Source organism: Halichondria panicea, chromosome 12, assembly GCF_963675165.1.
Source record: "Halichondria panicea chromosome 12, odHalPani1.1, whole genome shotgun sequence".
Classification (NCBI taxonomy): Eukaryota; Metazoa; Porifera; class Demospongiae; order Suberitida; family Halichondriidae; genus Halichondria; species Halichondria panicea.
Genome location: NC_087388.1, coordinates 4050993 through 4065525, shown reverse-complemented (window position 1 = coordinate 4065525; position 14533 = coordinate 4050993). Strand labels below are relative to the sequence as shown.

Sequence of the window (14533 nt, the reverse complement as noted above, 5' to 3'; positions counted from 1 at the left end):
AGGATTATGCTCAAGACATTATTGCCTATTACTTTCAAATTGCCCACGCTATTCCTCAGATAAGCGGACCATAAACATTGACGTCACATGCACATGTCAAACTTTAAAATTATGGCCACTCATGCTATAAAATTATATGTGTTCAGGCCGAGATAATTCCACCAAGTTCAATTCGATATGCATGCATGAGAAATCTAACATGAAATGGTTCCCAATATAAAAATAAAAGGCAGCTCTCTCCTTAATTTTTGACTGCTGATGGATCGATCTTTACCTATCTATACTACTAAGTGCAGATTGCCGAGTGGGATATCTCTATACAGATCTCTATTAGCACCTGAAACAAGTGAAACAATCCAGCAATCGAAGAATCATCTCCAAAACGTGTGGTAGATTCAGTAGATACGTCTATACACATAATCTACTGCATGCTGTTCATGTTGATCTATAATTATACATAGATCAGTAACACAGTATGGATAGTTACCACACCATGAATTACGTTAATCTACGTACTGCATGCATGATGTAGACTAAGTTTGCCTAGACGTGTGACTGTCTATAGTGTTTGCCCATGTGCATGCATGACTAACGGACGTACAGTACAGCTGAATGGAGTATAGGGGTGTTTATAATTTATAATTGTTCATGTATATAAACTGTTTTTAACGTACCCCACTAGACTGTTAGGGAGCAAATGATCACTAACAACCATGCAATCATATAATTAGGCTTTTAATACATTTCGTTGTTTTCACTAATAATAGTTTGAGTTTTACATGCAGTCTTATGTTTAGTGATTGATTATTATTAGACGAGGAGAAGTAATAATTATAGTGAGACCATTGCCATTACTTCGACTTTCCTATAATTATTGAAAGTAGACATGTACAGTCCTTTTCTTGTCTACAAAAACTGTTAATACTCTTGCCGTTATAATTATTTACTACAACTCATTTCACACCCACTTATGAGTTTGTTCAATTAAAATGTTCTCTCCAATTAAATACAGATTACTTAGCAAACTATTGCGGTAATGTTTTCTCTGTCAACACATTCAAGCATACATGCATGCAAGTACTCCAAAGTTTAAAGTTAAAAAAGAATTGGTACCTTCTCACAACACTCTCTGCTGCTCTTAGTATAGATTCACAGTTTTTTTATTAAAATTAATGTTTAGCAATTAATGCAAGGATACAGCTATAAAGCTAGGGTAAAGTGTGTCCTATATAACGCATACATTTTATAGCTACAACATGTAAACTAAGTGAGAATACGGTTAGATTCACGGTTATATCTATGTCTATAGAGATCTACATAATATGTATGCATGGACTGATTAACGCAGATATATATCCCACCCAATATAACACACAGTTATAAAAGCTATAAATGCAGCAACAACTATACATGATGAATGAATCACTGAAAGACTTTATGATCTCTGAAGAAGAGGTAGCCTTGAGTGATGAAAACAGCTCTGACTGTAACATCGATGATTGTTCAACAAACCTGGTGAGCATAATACGAGTTCCCTGATGTGATTCTTATCAATGTAGTATTATATAGCAGGTATATTTTGAGGGTATAAATGTTTGTGGTTTTCGCATATACCGCGAACATTTATACCCACACATTTAATATACATGCATGCTGCAGAAACCTGCATGCATGGTATTCCGCGAACATTAACTTCGCGAAAATCTTTCTAACAGTCATCCTGTGAAAGTTTTATACCATCGAATGGATATACCTGCTATATACGTTATATATAAATCTACTAGCTCATGTAGCATGCAATAGCAATAAAATTCAAACTCTAAAGTTAATTGTCTTATTAATTACACGTGGATTTGGTTTGACCTTCTGAGTGACTGTGTGTTTTGGCTTCGATATCTCTCAGTCTGTAATTATAGCAATAGCTATAGATGCATACACTTGACCAATATATTGATGGCATTACTGGACGTGGATGCAATAGCATTAATTTTAGCAATGACATTCAATTCAAATGTGTGCTAAAGTAAGTGCATTTGGTTGGACATTTATACTGTCTCGTACAGTATGCTTCAATGTTAAGGTTAGGATATAGTGTTTGCTCATTAATTATTCATGAGATAATGTTTTTATTTATTTCATGGCCATTGTAAGTTAATAAAGAGTTTGTATCAATATACAGGCAATGATAATGTTCATATTCAAGCTAAAACTGTCTGTCTTTCCTTTTTCTAGTACATGAAGAGTACAGAATAGCCATCAGAGATCTGTGGTGGACACTCGCTTATTTTGGCGTCAGTTTTCTAGAACTATACAGAGGCCATGGAGTGACATGCAAGAGCTCTATGACAAGATCTATACTTACCTTACTTAGAGCCAGATGCTTAGATATTGCTTTATTGTAATACTTGTTCTGTCGTATCTGCTCTTTTGTACTATCAATACGCAAAAATGAACCAAAAATAAATAGTAAAGTGAGCGCTGCAGCTGCAGAGTCTTGATTCTCTATGATAGTTTTACATCTGGCCCTGCCCCACACCTTGTTTAATTAGATCATGCTTAAATAGGACATGATCATCAGCTAAGAAGGTAGAAAACTGACGCAGAAGTTTTGTAGCTAGCGTTACCAAAATTGCTGTACAGATGCTGAGCGGGAACGCCCACTTTCTTGCGTGGGCGAACACTATATCCTAACCTTAAGTTGTGTACATGTATAATGACATGCGGCATGCACAATCAATAATTAATCGTGTCATTAACTTATTGGTATTCAGGACCAGGTGGTAAGGAGAATTGCTCTGTCAGCTTTGAAGGGGCTCATTGAGTTAACGAAAAACAATGATAGATGGAGTGTGAAGAAAGTTGTAAGTCAGTTATGTCATACCGGACTGTTCTTAGCTAATTATGTTACAAGTACTTGCTGCCAGAGACTTAGGAGTGTCATCATTCTGTATAGCTTGTACCGTATTACTAGAATGTTTTGCAACCATCAATTGCAAACATTTGCAATTCGCAACAATAAAATCTGCAATTATTAGTATAGTAAATACACACGATCCTTGCCAGAACACAATAGTTAGATCGCAAAGGGTCAACTTTTCTGCTGATTTGGCTCATTCAAAAAGGTTTTTCACACGCCAGTAATACGGTATTGTGCAATTTTACTATTGCATGACTATGCAGGGTCAGAAAAATCTAAACTTTATATGCGGTTTGGATCAAACCAATAATACTTATGAGTCCCTTGTGAGCTCTCTTTTGTTAAAATAGTGTGCTATATTATAGTGTAGCAAGTGTCTAGCTATAGGATAACAGTCTTCAGCAAACATTTTGAAGCTCTGCATGGATGGCTGTGAAGACTGGTTATTGATGAGAATCACTCGAGGTAAAAATGGGCATGCTGTTACCTTGTCTGATCATGCTGAGAGAATGTGAGACACGGCCTTTTATTCCAAGTTCTTGGTCAATATGATAATATGATGTAAATAATATATATAATAATATTATAATGTCTGGTTACTGAGTGGGGCTCAAAAATAACTGCATTATAATTATAGGCGCATTCTCGAATATAAACGTATAGAACTCTGCTATTGACCCCAAGAGCGCATGCATGTGCTAATAATCCAGTTTCTATGGTATGTCTTGTCTGGAATCTCCTCGCCCGCGCCCGGCTTTAGAGATATCTCTTCACTTTAATATAGGTTGCTAGGCAACCAGAACACATTCAATATGAAACCTTACCAAAAATGAATGAACAATTTTTGGATTTGATTTCTACCACATTGTATATAACATTTTTCATTTACTAGTACATCTGACATCAAAAGGGTTAAAGATAATTATGTACTCATTGCTATCAAAATTAATTGCTGCATGTGAATGTATTGTTGAATCCTTTTAGAATGAGATTACGTGCTACAGCAAGCATATTGGTGGGAGAAAGGTGCTTAAGCTAGAGGTAAGTAAATATTATTGTCTGCACACGTTTACTACTTTAATTAATTGTTCATAGAGTAATTCTCACATCATGCATGCAGAGTTTTATTGAGACTTCAGCACAGCATCTTTGGTCCATCTTGTATCCTGGAGATAATACCACTGAATGGAACACGCAGTGTGGAGGGAATGAGGTACGTACAGTACATGTTTTAATTGGAATGTAACAAAAGTAGATATAAGAGTAAATTTAAAGTGTTGAACTGCGCATTTGCCTGCTCCTGCGTCATTATCACTTGATAGTACGTAGTACTAATTTATTATGCCTCGGTGTGCATGCGCAAGCGAGGTATACGGTAGTGTGTGTCTGTGTGTGTGTGCATTGTGTCATGTATGTGTGTGTGTGTCTGGAAAAGAGTCACTACAATAGAAAGCTATAGAATTGTGACTTGTTTGTTGCTCTGTTAGCTGACTCTAGGATCCTACTCCAGGAGCCATACTTCTCTGCATGAGACTCCAGGCTTCTTTGCTGTGATCCTAGACTCAGGACCTAGTCCACTGCATGTGCATGCCTCATATATATACCGCTAAAACTCTGTTCTCAATGTTTCCAGTCTGGTTTAGTTTTATTGCTCCTGAGTTACTGTGCTAGACAGCTCAGTCATACATCACTACATCACTACATACACTGCATTACATCACTCTTCTGGTTTCTTTATAATCATGTCACCAGCCGAGGGTTTGCACTTTAGTGCTCTAGTTATGTTAGCAACACTTCCCAGAAACGGCACATCTGATTGTGCAGTTCCTGATACAGGCAGTGCTACAAACCACAGACCACAGTTCACTACACAGCCAAAACAAAGCTAGACACTGGTTGACAAGCATGGGTGCGGAAAATACAGAGAAAAAAGGGTGGGGCTCACTGCTAGGAGGAACAAGTGGAGCTATATACGCGTAGCACTGCTTGTCATTCATTATGTCTCGATTAGCATCCGCAAGCGAGGTATATAGTTTGTGTTTGTGTGTGTGTAGACTGCTACAGCTGCTCAAGGATAAATGCAGTGCAAGTAAAAGTTTCTATAGGAGGCTTCTTAGTGGTTAATTATGGCTTCATTTATGCTTTATGTGGTGGACAAGTATGCCTGGGACTTCTACATGGAAAATGCTAACTTTTAGCTGGTTGGAGCTTTCCAGCTTTACAGCATAATTATAGATAGAAGCGCTTTTTAACAAGGAATCCAATGGTATATGAAACTTTAAATTTCAGTATACAGTATATGACAAACTTTATGAAGGTCAAACACTGGCATTTTATTTTCTGTTCTGACAGATTGTGTATCGTGTGGATAATGCAACTGATATAATCTGCACCATCAGTAATGCCCTGGGACCCATTGCTGCAAGGTGGGAGTATTGTGTACATGCATATTATATAGTGTAAACTATGTACATATTGGAATTTTGTATATGTATTATGCATGCCTGCAAATTGCACTCATAATCATTACCTAGGTCATCAGTTTCCAGAAAAAATGTGTTAAATTTTGTCAAGTATTATCTTAGTAAGCAAAGTGTGCGACTGTCCTTTTGCTTACCGTTATTAACAGAGATTTTGTTTCGGCGAGGAAAGCAGCATTCACTAAGGGTGCATATTACTTAGCAAGCCAGTCAATCGTCACAGATTTGAAGCCCGAGGAAAAAGGGAAAGTCAGGTGAGTTAATAATAATGTATTTGGTTATGGTGATCCAATTAACGATAAATGCGCTCCTTTATTATACATGTATAAACGCAATCCCGTAAAACCCGTAACCTCTATATATATACTCTATGTTAATAATTGTTTTTCCCTCAAATGTGTGCTATAATTATATGAACCGGCTCCAATATTTGGAATGCCTTATGAATTGTCGGTATACACACAAGTAAAACCTAAAGTACTATACATGCACCGACTATTCTTACTATTACCCTGTGAGCTGCTTGAGCTAACTAGACACTCTCATTTGGACTGCTTTAACTTCTAATGAGACATGCAGTGGCTGAAAAATAATAGGGTACTTATATGAAACTTGTAGGCAATCTTTAAAGGCGACAAAAAACTGTTTTCTAATCAATCTAATCGTTGCTTTTTATAGATTCACGATTATTCCTAATTCATGATCATTCCCCATAATAATGTTATGCATGGTCATCAATGGCGGATCCAGTGCATGGCACAAGGGGCATGTGCCCCCCCCCCCCCCCCTTTCTTGCTATAGAAGACCATGCATGCAGTAGATTAGCTCAAATAAGATATGTGTATACTCTAGCTCATTCTTTGCAACTTTCAACGAAGTGGGTGTGGCTTAGAGCAACAATGTCACAGGATATGCCTACAATTAATTATTGCATAGCATGCAAAATAGCAGACGATCTATGTTGTAGACTTTTGAAGCTGAAGAGCATGCAAGATGACTTCATGCATTTCTGCTATCTCCTGCTACTATGCATGTATGTGATATATATAAAAAGTCATCAATCAACTCATAACCAGAAAGCTACACTGATTGGGCTTGAAAAAAACAGTTGACCTTTTTTTAGTAAAAATGTTTCCTTCAATTGCCCCCCCCCCCCCTTTTCCCCCTGGTCATTATAATAAAAAGCACCAAAAAATGGGCTCAAGTCACTTTTCAACATTGATTGGACTAACAAATAGTATACTGCCATGTGAATGTAGGTGTGTTCTGAGCTACTATCATCAAACTATTTTCACAGTACCTATTATTCAAATTGTAAAAAAGACTGCCTACAAAAGTTATTCCGGAATATTTGGCACAGGCCTACACACATAAGTATAGTCTAAAGTATTATTATTATAATACCCTAACTTTGCATAATACACATTATTAGGGCGAGCGAAGCGAGTCCCTTCCTAGTGATGAACGTTGCAATTTTGTCTGTGTGTGTGTGTGTGTGTGTGTGTGTGTGTGTATGTGTGTGTGTGTGTGTGTGTGTGTCATGAACCGGCACGATATTTGTTTTTTTTGTACTCGTGACCCTTTACCAACTTTTACGTGAAAGCTGTGCATGGGCACAAGAGCTCAGGAACGAAGGCTCAGACAAGACACAGAGACTCTTGAGGCTACAAGCACGCCTACAGCAGGTCAGAGCAACTCAGATGGGGACCTTCTGAGCCTAAGATTACACATGCAGGCACGCCTGCAGGAGGTCACAGCAGCTTACTTGCCATGTTTCACTTCCAAGTCTTGTGTTTTTGTGATAATAAACCTGCTAGCTCAACAGGACAAAACAGAGATTGAGACCAGTCACTACGACAGGTCAGAGCAGCTCAGATGGAGACTTCTGAAGTTGCACAAGCACCTTTAGACAATACAGCACTACGGCAGGTCAGACCAGCTCAGATGGAAACTTCTGAAGCCACACAGACACGCTTACAACAGGTCAGAGTAACTTACTTACCCGGCAAGGATTGTTCACAGTATAGTATACTATCTTGTAATTTGGGCCCAGCAAGAAGTGATAATATCTCCTTGCTCCTAACCTTGCTCCTCATGTTAGTTTGTATAGCCAGCTCTTTCATGCTGAACTTTCACTCATACATATATTTCACCTTGAATCTTAATGTTACACCACAGTCAAAGACCACAACAACCCTACACCACTCAGAATAATTGTCACGGGTATACAGCTGGCACAAGGAAGTCGTATCTAATCCACTGCATCAGACTATACTCTGTTTATATTCACTGTTACACAATCACTGTTACTAATTTCATTTCATTCGATAAATAAACTACCACATCATGCATGCACTGTACAACAAACACAAATTGCTCGCTCGCACATGCTCTGCATGCTCCTAGTATATTATGCTATATTATTATTAGCTGGTTGTGGTGTCAGCACTTGCATGGTGTGGGGTACCGGGGATGCATGTGGCTACTATACTATTAAGCTTGTTAGAGGGTTGCACAACATTGATCCAGTTATAATTATTACTTTTACATATTGTTTTGTTACACATGCACATGCAGAGGTGAAAATGGTCCATGTGGTTTTGTGGTAACTCCTATAAGTGAGGACAGTTGCCATTTTGTTTGGGTTTACAACTCATCAATGAAGGTATGTGGTCTGCATGCACCTCGCAAAAATAGGCTCACCCCGCCTTCTTTTGCTACAAACTTCTTGCACAGGGTATATTGACTCAAAAATACCCCCATCCAGAAGAAAGAGTTTGAGCATGCGCAGTAGCTATAATATAATAATTATATCACTTGTTGGATTTGTGTGAAGTATTAAGAAAAACAGTTAGTGTTAGACTCATAATTATATCAATCAGACTGCATGGCTTTTCCCATGCAGTAAGTAATATCTCTCTAAGAGTATGACCTACAAATTCCATCTTCCTACGCTGTTACAGGATAAGCATCGAATGAAAAATTCTGTTCAGTACAAACCTTGAGGTTATCGTATGTGTAGAGACCAAGCTTCTAAAGTGCACGTTTACCTTTGTTCTTCATGATTCTAATTAAAAATTGAATTTTAATATGCCTCGTTATCATACAATCATACAGGGATGGCTTCCCCAAGTAATGGTTGATCAAGCAGCTAGTGCAGCTTTGATAGGAGCTCATCAGCGATTACTAACTTATGCTAAAGAACGTTAACATGACACTGTAGATCTTTAGATAATCGATGTATATACCCTTAGAGTCATGAATGTATTGAAACATGATTGATAAATTATAGCTATATTATATAATTATCATTTTTAATGATGTCACACATAATTATAAACAATTTTTATCACACTGTTATACAGAATAATTATTACGATAAATTGGGTTACGGTCTAGTGTTTTCTCATGCTCATGGCTATAATTATAAGTACTGCTTGTTGCAACTACGTATAATATGCTTTTAATTGTAAACTCGAACTTGATATCTAGCTTTGAGTTCATCCCCTTCCTATACATTATTTATATACTTGCTCAGAAATATCAGTAGCCCAGCAAAGAAGAATGCACTCATGCAGTAATCGAACAATCAAGCGAGGAGAAAGAGACCTTTCAAATGGTACCATCATTTGGGAGATGACAGAATTATATGAATGCATTTGCTGTGTCAATCGATTCTACTCTTGGCTGTGTAAAATATTGCTCTTTGTGTTATATACCACACTGTACTCTCTGTTTACAATAATTATATAAGCTTAAAAAATTACTAGCTACATTCTGTGCGCTGCCTTAATTGGTCACTGAGGATAACAGTATTATTACTACTATATAGGGCAGCCATAATTATGTGCATGCATTAATTGTGTATATTAATGAGAGTATAATTATATGCATTGATCATCACCATTTGCTGATGATTATGTTCTGTTCAGAGACATTGGGAGCCATGCATCAATGACAGCCAAACCTTGCATGCAGGATGATCTATCAACAATCGCCCAATGGTCCGATAGCTATTATAACTTTCAATGTCAGCAAGTGCAAAGCCATGTACATTACTACTAAGAAACTGACCCCAACATTCAGTTACAGAATCAACAATACGAATCTTGAATGGGTCACTGTATTTAAGTAAATTGGACAGCTAATCAACAGCAAACTGAAGAATTATCAAAAACCATCATACAGTAGTAAAAGCCACCAAGATCCTGAATCTCCAAAGAAGAAACCTCCACCATGCACTCATCCAAAATAGCAAAAGCAAGAGCGTTTTCAGCCTTGGTCAGACCAACCCTTGAGTATTCAGCCCCTGCATGTGTGCATGGTCACTCCAAACTAAGATGAACACTATACTAAGTTCAAGCGAGCAGCCCGATCATAGATAGAAGCAAAATGGAAATTACATGCTGTAGCAAATCGTACGATGATTGCCGACAATCACTATCCTGGAGGATTGTCGTAGACTACTGAGTCCTAAGCCCTGATAAATTATGCTTTTTTTACCCTTAATTCTTGAAAAATGTGCCTATTATTCTCATAAAAAAATCTGATTATTCCATGTGACATACTGATTATAGACGACATAATAAATACAGCACACAACTGAAACAAGATCATTATTGTTATCTTGCTGATTTGAAGTGATCCATAATATTCACCTTCAGCAATTTTTTGCCATGAGAACGTGGTTATTGCATAATGATCTTTACCATGCAAAAATGAACATCGATGCCTATACTTTATTATGCTAAAATTATCTGAGCATAATTTATCGGAGCCTACTACTGACATGCTGCCCAGACCTACAATATATAATGAACCATCTAGACTGCATCGGCTTTAATAACTACTTACGAGACATTCCTCTTCACAAGAACTATAGGTCGCACAATCGCACAATCAAGCACTCCTGTGTAGAGAGGCATGCAGGCAAGAGTTAAATATAACATGTTTAAAGTTACTCTTGGACGTTACCTTTATACACAATCAGTTAGTTGATTACCATTAATTATTACTAGGGCACTGACTCAGAGAGGCTAGTGGGCCTATTTTGCTACCCATTCCTGTTGGGTAAATCTTATTGATTGATTGACTGTTGAATTGCTAGCTATAGTACAGTATATAGATCTAGCTATTATATAATTACTTAGTCTACATGCATGCAGTCTCAAGAAGATCATTTATAGACAATCATTCAGTCCTGTTGAATAATAGATTTTAGCTAATCCTTTGTTTACTTCCATTGCACAATGTTTTCCTCTGGCATTTGTCAGTGAACATTAATTTAAAATTGCTATGGATCAATCACGAGCTATATATAGATGAAGATGTATAGCTCATGCATGCAGAAACTGGGAGTGCAACGTCATAATTTATGGTACGTGTATTGGTTTTCCACGGAGCTTACTTACTGATAATACATTATTTACATGTATAGCTATTATATTATTAATGTTCAGATTCTTTACTGATGAACATGATATGCATGAATACGTGAACCAGCGGACCTCACACTACAAGAGAAATGTAGCTTAATTTTCTCACAGTTACTGGTGCTGTTGGTCTCTGTGGCAGTGTGGTAATGCACACTAAAAGAGAAATGTAGCCGGCTATAATTATACTGGTGCTGTTGGTCTCTGACAGTCTGTCGTACTTGAAAACAGTGTAGACGTATGTAACACAGTGCCATATAACTGTAAAATTTCTCTTTTAGTGTGAGGTCCAGCGGGTTCTCACTAAAAGAGCTAGAAAATGAATGTAGCTTTACAGGTTTTTTACTGTCTTTATGGTAAAATTAAACATTGTGTATAGACTCATGAAAACGTCTCAACAATAGTACAGGCCTTCTTGAAACTACATCACACTCCCATATATCTTTATGATTGATCGATAACTAGCTAGTCCATACCTAGCCTCGACCCCAGGCCGCACTTCACTCAGGGAAGTGACCGGTGAAAGAGGCTAGTCCATACCATATACTGATCTCCTTAAATTACGTTTAATGCCAGCGAAATACATTTGTATATGCACTGGAAGTAATCAAAAGCACTGTACGTATTAGTTATTGCCCAGCACGAGTGCAATATTTGGCATGTTGCACGAGGGCGCCTGCAATAACTAACTTGTTGCCCAATGGTGTCAAACTCTTCTGATTGGTAAAGTTTTTCCCTATATAGAGTTGAGGGAATTCTTCATTTGTTTTGCGGAATTCCATATTAGTTTTGCTTCCCATAGCTAGTGCATAGGGAAGGAGCCTATAAAACATACCATGAAGTATTGGGTGGGACATAAGTCAATTTCATTTACACACAGTGCAACATGCCATATATTGCACTGCATTATATGCTATAATTATTATTACAGTGCGATATATGGTTGCTATGGTATATAGTGATGCAACGGAGTACTGGGTTGCTTTGATCTGCCCACTCATTGGGCAACAAAATCTGTTAAACTTTACTAAACAGAGCAGTAAAAGTCTATAGAAAGGATCTTGTTGTGAGACTGCATGCATTGATTCCAGGCCGATTAAAATACGTATTTTAATGCGGCCTGGATCGAATCAAGGCTAGCATTTAAGTAACTATATATGACTTTTGTTATGTCGCAGATTCATGCAGACATTTGAGTTTAGTGAAATCAACAACTGATAAAATGCACAAGAACAAAGGTATAAGTATGTACAAGACAAAAGGCAGTGGAGCAGAGGCTCCCATACACAAAGAGCCGCCTGGAGCGGGCCCCTATAGCTAGGCACAAAGGGAACAAAGAACAACTATACAGAAAGAACCTACTAACGAACAGAAACCACAATAACAGAAAAGTACAATACAGGAAGTAAAGTTAACCACAGGAAATGAGTTAATTAACACAACTAAAAGTAAACACTATGCACATTACTACAACTTTGTAAATAACCACTCTACTGACTGGCATGCACTCTATACTAGCAAGAAATTCACTATATAGAGGTTCAACCGATTTACTGCTTATTATGTCTGTAATTATGCTTGAAACTACACCGGCCGACACATCATGATACACTTCCTAATACAGTAAATTTTTCACCACTTTAGATAATCAGGGAGTTATGAACATAAGCATTCACTGCCTGCTGCCGTACTGTGACTGACTGCAGGTAAGTCTTTGGATGTATTTGAGAATACACAAGTTCAGTCACCGGTACGCATATTCAGAATTAGACCACGATTCAGAATCGGAGTGAGACAATGCACTCATAGTAAATTCTCTGGTATAATAATACATGTACTGAATTTGTCTAAGGCTATTTTTTTAAAGTTGTAAGTACTATTCTCCCCTTCCCCTGTACGCTGTAGCTCTATATAATTTTGTTGCATTTTGAGTGGGCAGATCAAAGGAAACACTGTGCCAATATCTGCCATATGGCACAGGTCAAGCCTTGAACTGTGCCACTATCTAGATACTGGCATAGTATGGCTGAAGTGACCTAAAGCCCACCCTCCACCCAGTAACCTGAAACGGTCCCTTTTATAGTATAACACTGTTAAACAGATTCAGTGGTAGGCAAAAAACGTTTTTCATGCGTTCCACAGCCACCACAAGTAGTTGAAACTAGTTGTCCTATAAAACGAGTGATGTGTATATACACGGAAAGGAATGCAACAAATCAGTTGTTACACAGCTCACTCGTGCGCACATTGGATATATTGGCTCAGTAGTGCACTTGCCCTCGAGGCCTGCGGCCCTGGGGCCTAAGTCACTACTGAGCCAATATATCCCATGTGGGACTCGTGCATGTGTCACAACTATAACAAAGCCTGGCTTGGGGATAACGACAAAAACACAATTTTAATTGCTATAAGATTGGCCCGGGGGGAAGCACCAAAAATCAAAAAGCGGGAGAGAGGCTAGAGAGCCGTCCGTATACATCAATCCTGACAACGTCATAAACATGAATTTATCCAGTCATAAATTGTAGATTCACACGCACAGACAAAACACTACGATTATCAACTTAATGTCAACACATGCACTGTCACTTAACTTCCTCAACAGCATACATACAGTCATCAATGACATGTCATATTATATTCAGTTCCATTCCACTGCTGCATGGAACCCAACAGGCTCATACACTTTTTAATAAAAGAAGAGGAGCAGAATGAATTAATATAAGAGTGTGATTCATTCAATTTTTCTGGTTGGAGAAAGCCATGGCATTCAAATTTTCCCTACTAGCTTTGTTTATGCTTGTGGTGTACACCTCGAGTGCTTGTTGCTTATCAGTTGGAGGAAACCTGAAGCACATTTCAGCAGGCGTGGCCTACTTGTGGGGCGTCAACAAAAACGATCAAATTTCCCGATGTGAACGACCCTGCAAAAATTGGGTGAAAGTTGGTGGAAGTCTCATGCAGATTGATGTTGGAGATGACGAAGTGTGGGGAGTGAATAAAGCAAATCAAATCTTCAAGATGGCTGCAGATGGAACTGGTGGTTGGCGACGTATCAGTGGTAGCCTAAAGCACGTATCGGCATCCGGAAATGGTTACATCTGGGGAGTGACTAAGAACGATGATATCTTTAAGTGCAGAAAACCATGCCTTGGAAAATGGATTCGCGTTGGCGGGAAGCTCAAGCAAATTGATGGTGGTCATAAATATGTGTACGGTGTCAATAAGAACAACGATGTGTTCTCTATGCGAGTGGACGGAACAGCTGGTGGCTGGAGACATATTCCTGGTCAGAAGCTAAAATACGTGACTGCTTCAGGAACGAATGACATATTTGGAGTGAGCACCAACAATGAGATTTTCCGATGCCCAAAGCCATGTGTTCAAGGAGAATTTGAGAAGATGCCTGGGAAAAAAGTGGAGCAATGTGAAGCTACTATAGATGGGATCTTCGGAGTCAGCTCTGGATATTTCCACACTGTCATTGGAAAGTGAAAATCAAAGAACATGCATGAACCATTGCAGAATGATGCAATTTGGGTAGATCTAAGTAAAAAACAATAATTAGCTATAGTTATAATTATGCTGCCATAATATAGAGTATGAGAGTCATACAAATTGTATATACTTGAACATTGTATTTGTAGTGTTCTGAGTGATTATGCATGGTTATTGTGTAATTATTGTGATGTCATCTTCTTGCA

At 38.1% G+C, this 14533-nt stretch overlaps 2 protein-coding genes across 5 annotated transcripts; both read left to right on the top strand.

The window, feature by feature from the left end:
* The first annotated feature begins 231 nt into the window (after window positions 1-231).
* Window positions 232-8743, top strand: LOC135345796 (stAR-related lipid transfer protein 3-like). 4 transcript variants are annotated; one of them, XM_064543253.1, is made up of 9 exons: window positions 232-384; window positions 1399-1515; window positions 2772-2861; window positions 3902-3958; window positions 4038-4130; window positions 5270-5343; window positions 5547-5651; window positions 7975-8062; window positions 8515-8740. In XM_064543253.1, the coding sequence occupies exons 1-9, from the start codon at window positions 259-261 to the stop codon at window positions 8605-8607; spliced, it is 843 nt and encodes a 280-aa protein (XP_064399323.1). In that variant the 5' UTR covers window positions 232-258; the 3' UTR covers window positions 8608-8740. The 4 variants fall into 4 exon arrangements, with proteins under 4 accessions (XP_064399323.1, XP_064399324.1, XP_064399325.1 ...); XM_064543255.1 differs by having other exon boundaries at window positions 244-384; window positions 1378-1515; window positions 8515-8743; XM_064543256.1 differs by having other exon boundaries at window positions 252-389; window positions 8515-8743.
* A 4791-nt stretch (window positions 8744-13534) lies between these two features.
* On the top strand, window positions 13535-14533 carry LOC135345799 (lectin L6-like). The gene has a single exon (XM_064543259.1). It carries the CDS (start codon window positions 13593-13595, stop codon window positions 14322-14324), a length of 732 nt encoding a protein of 243 aa, XP_064399329.1. The 5' UTR covers window positions 13535-13592; the 3' UTR covers window positions 14325-14533.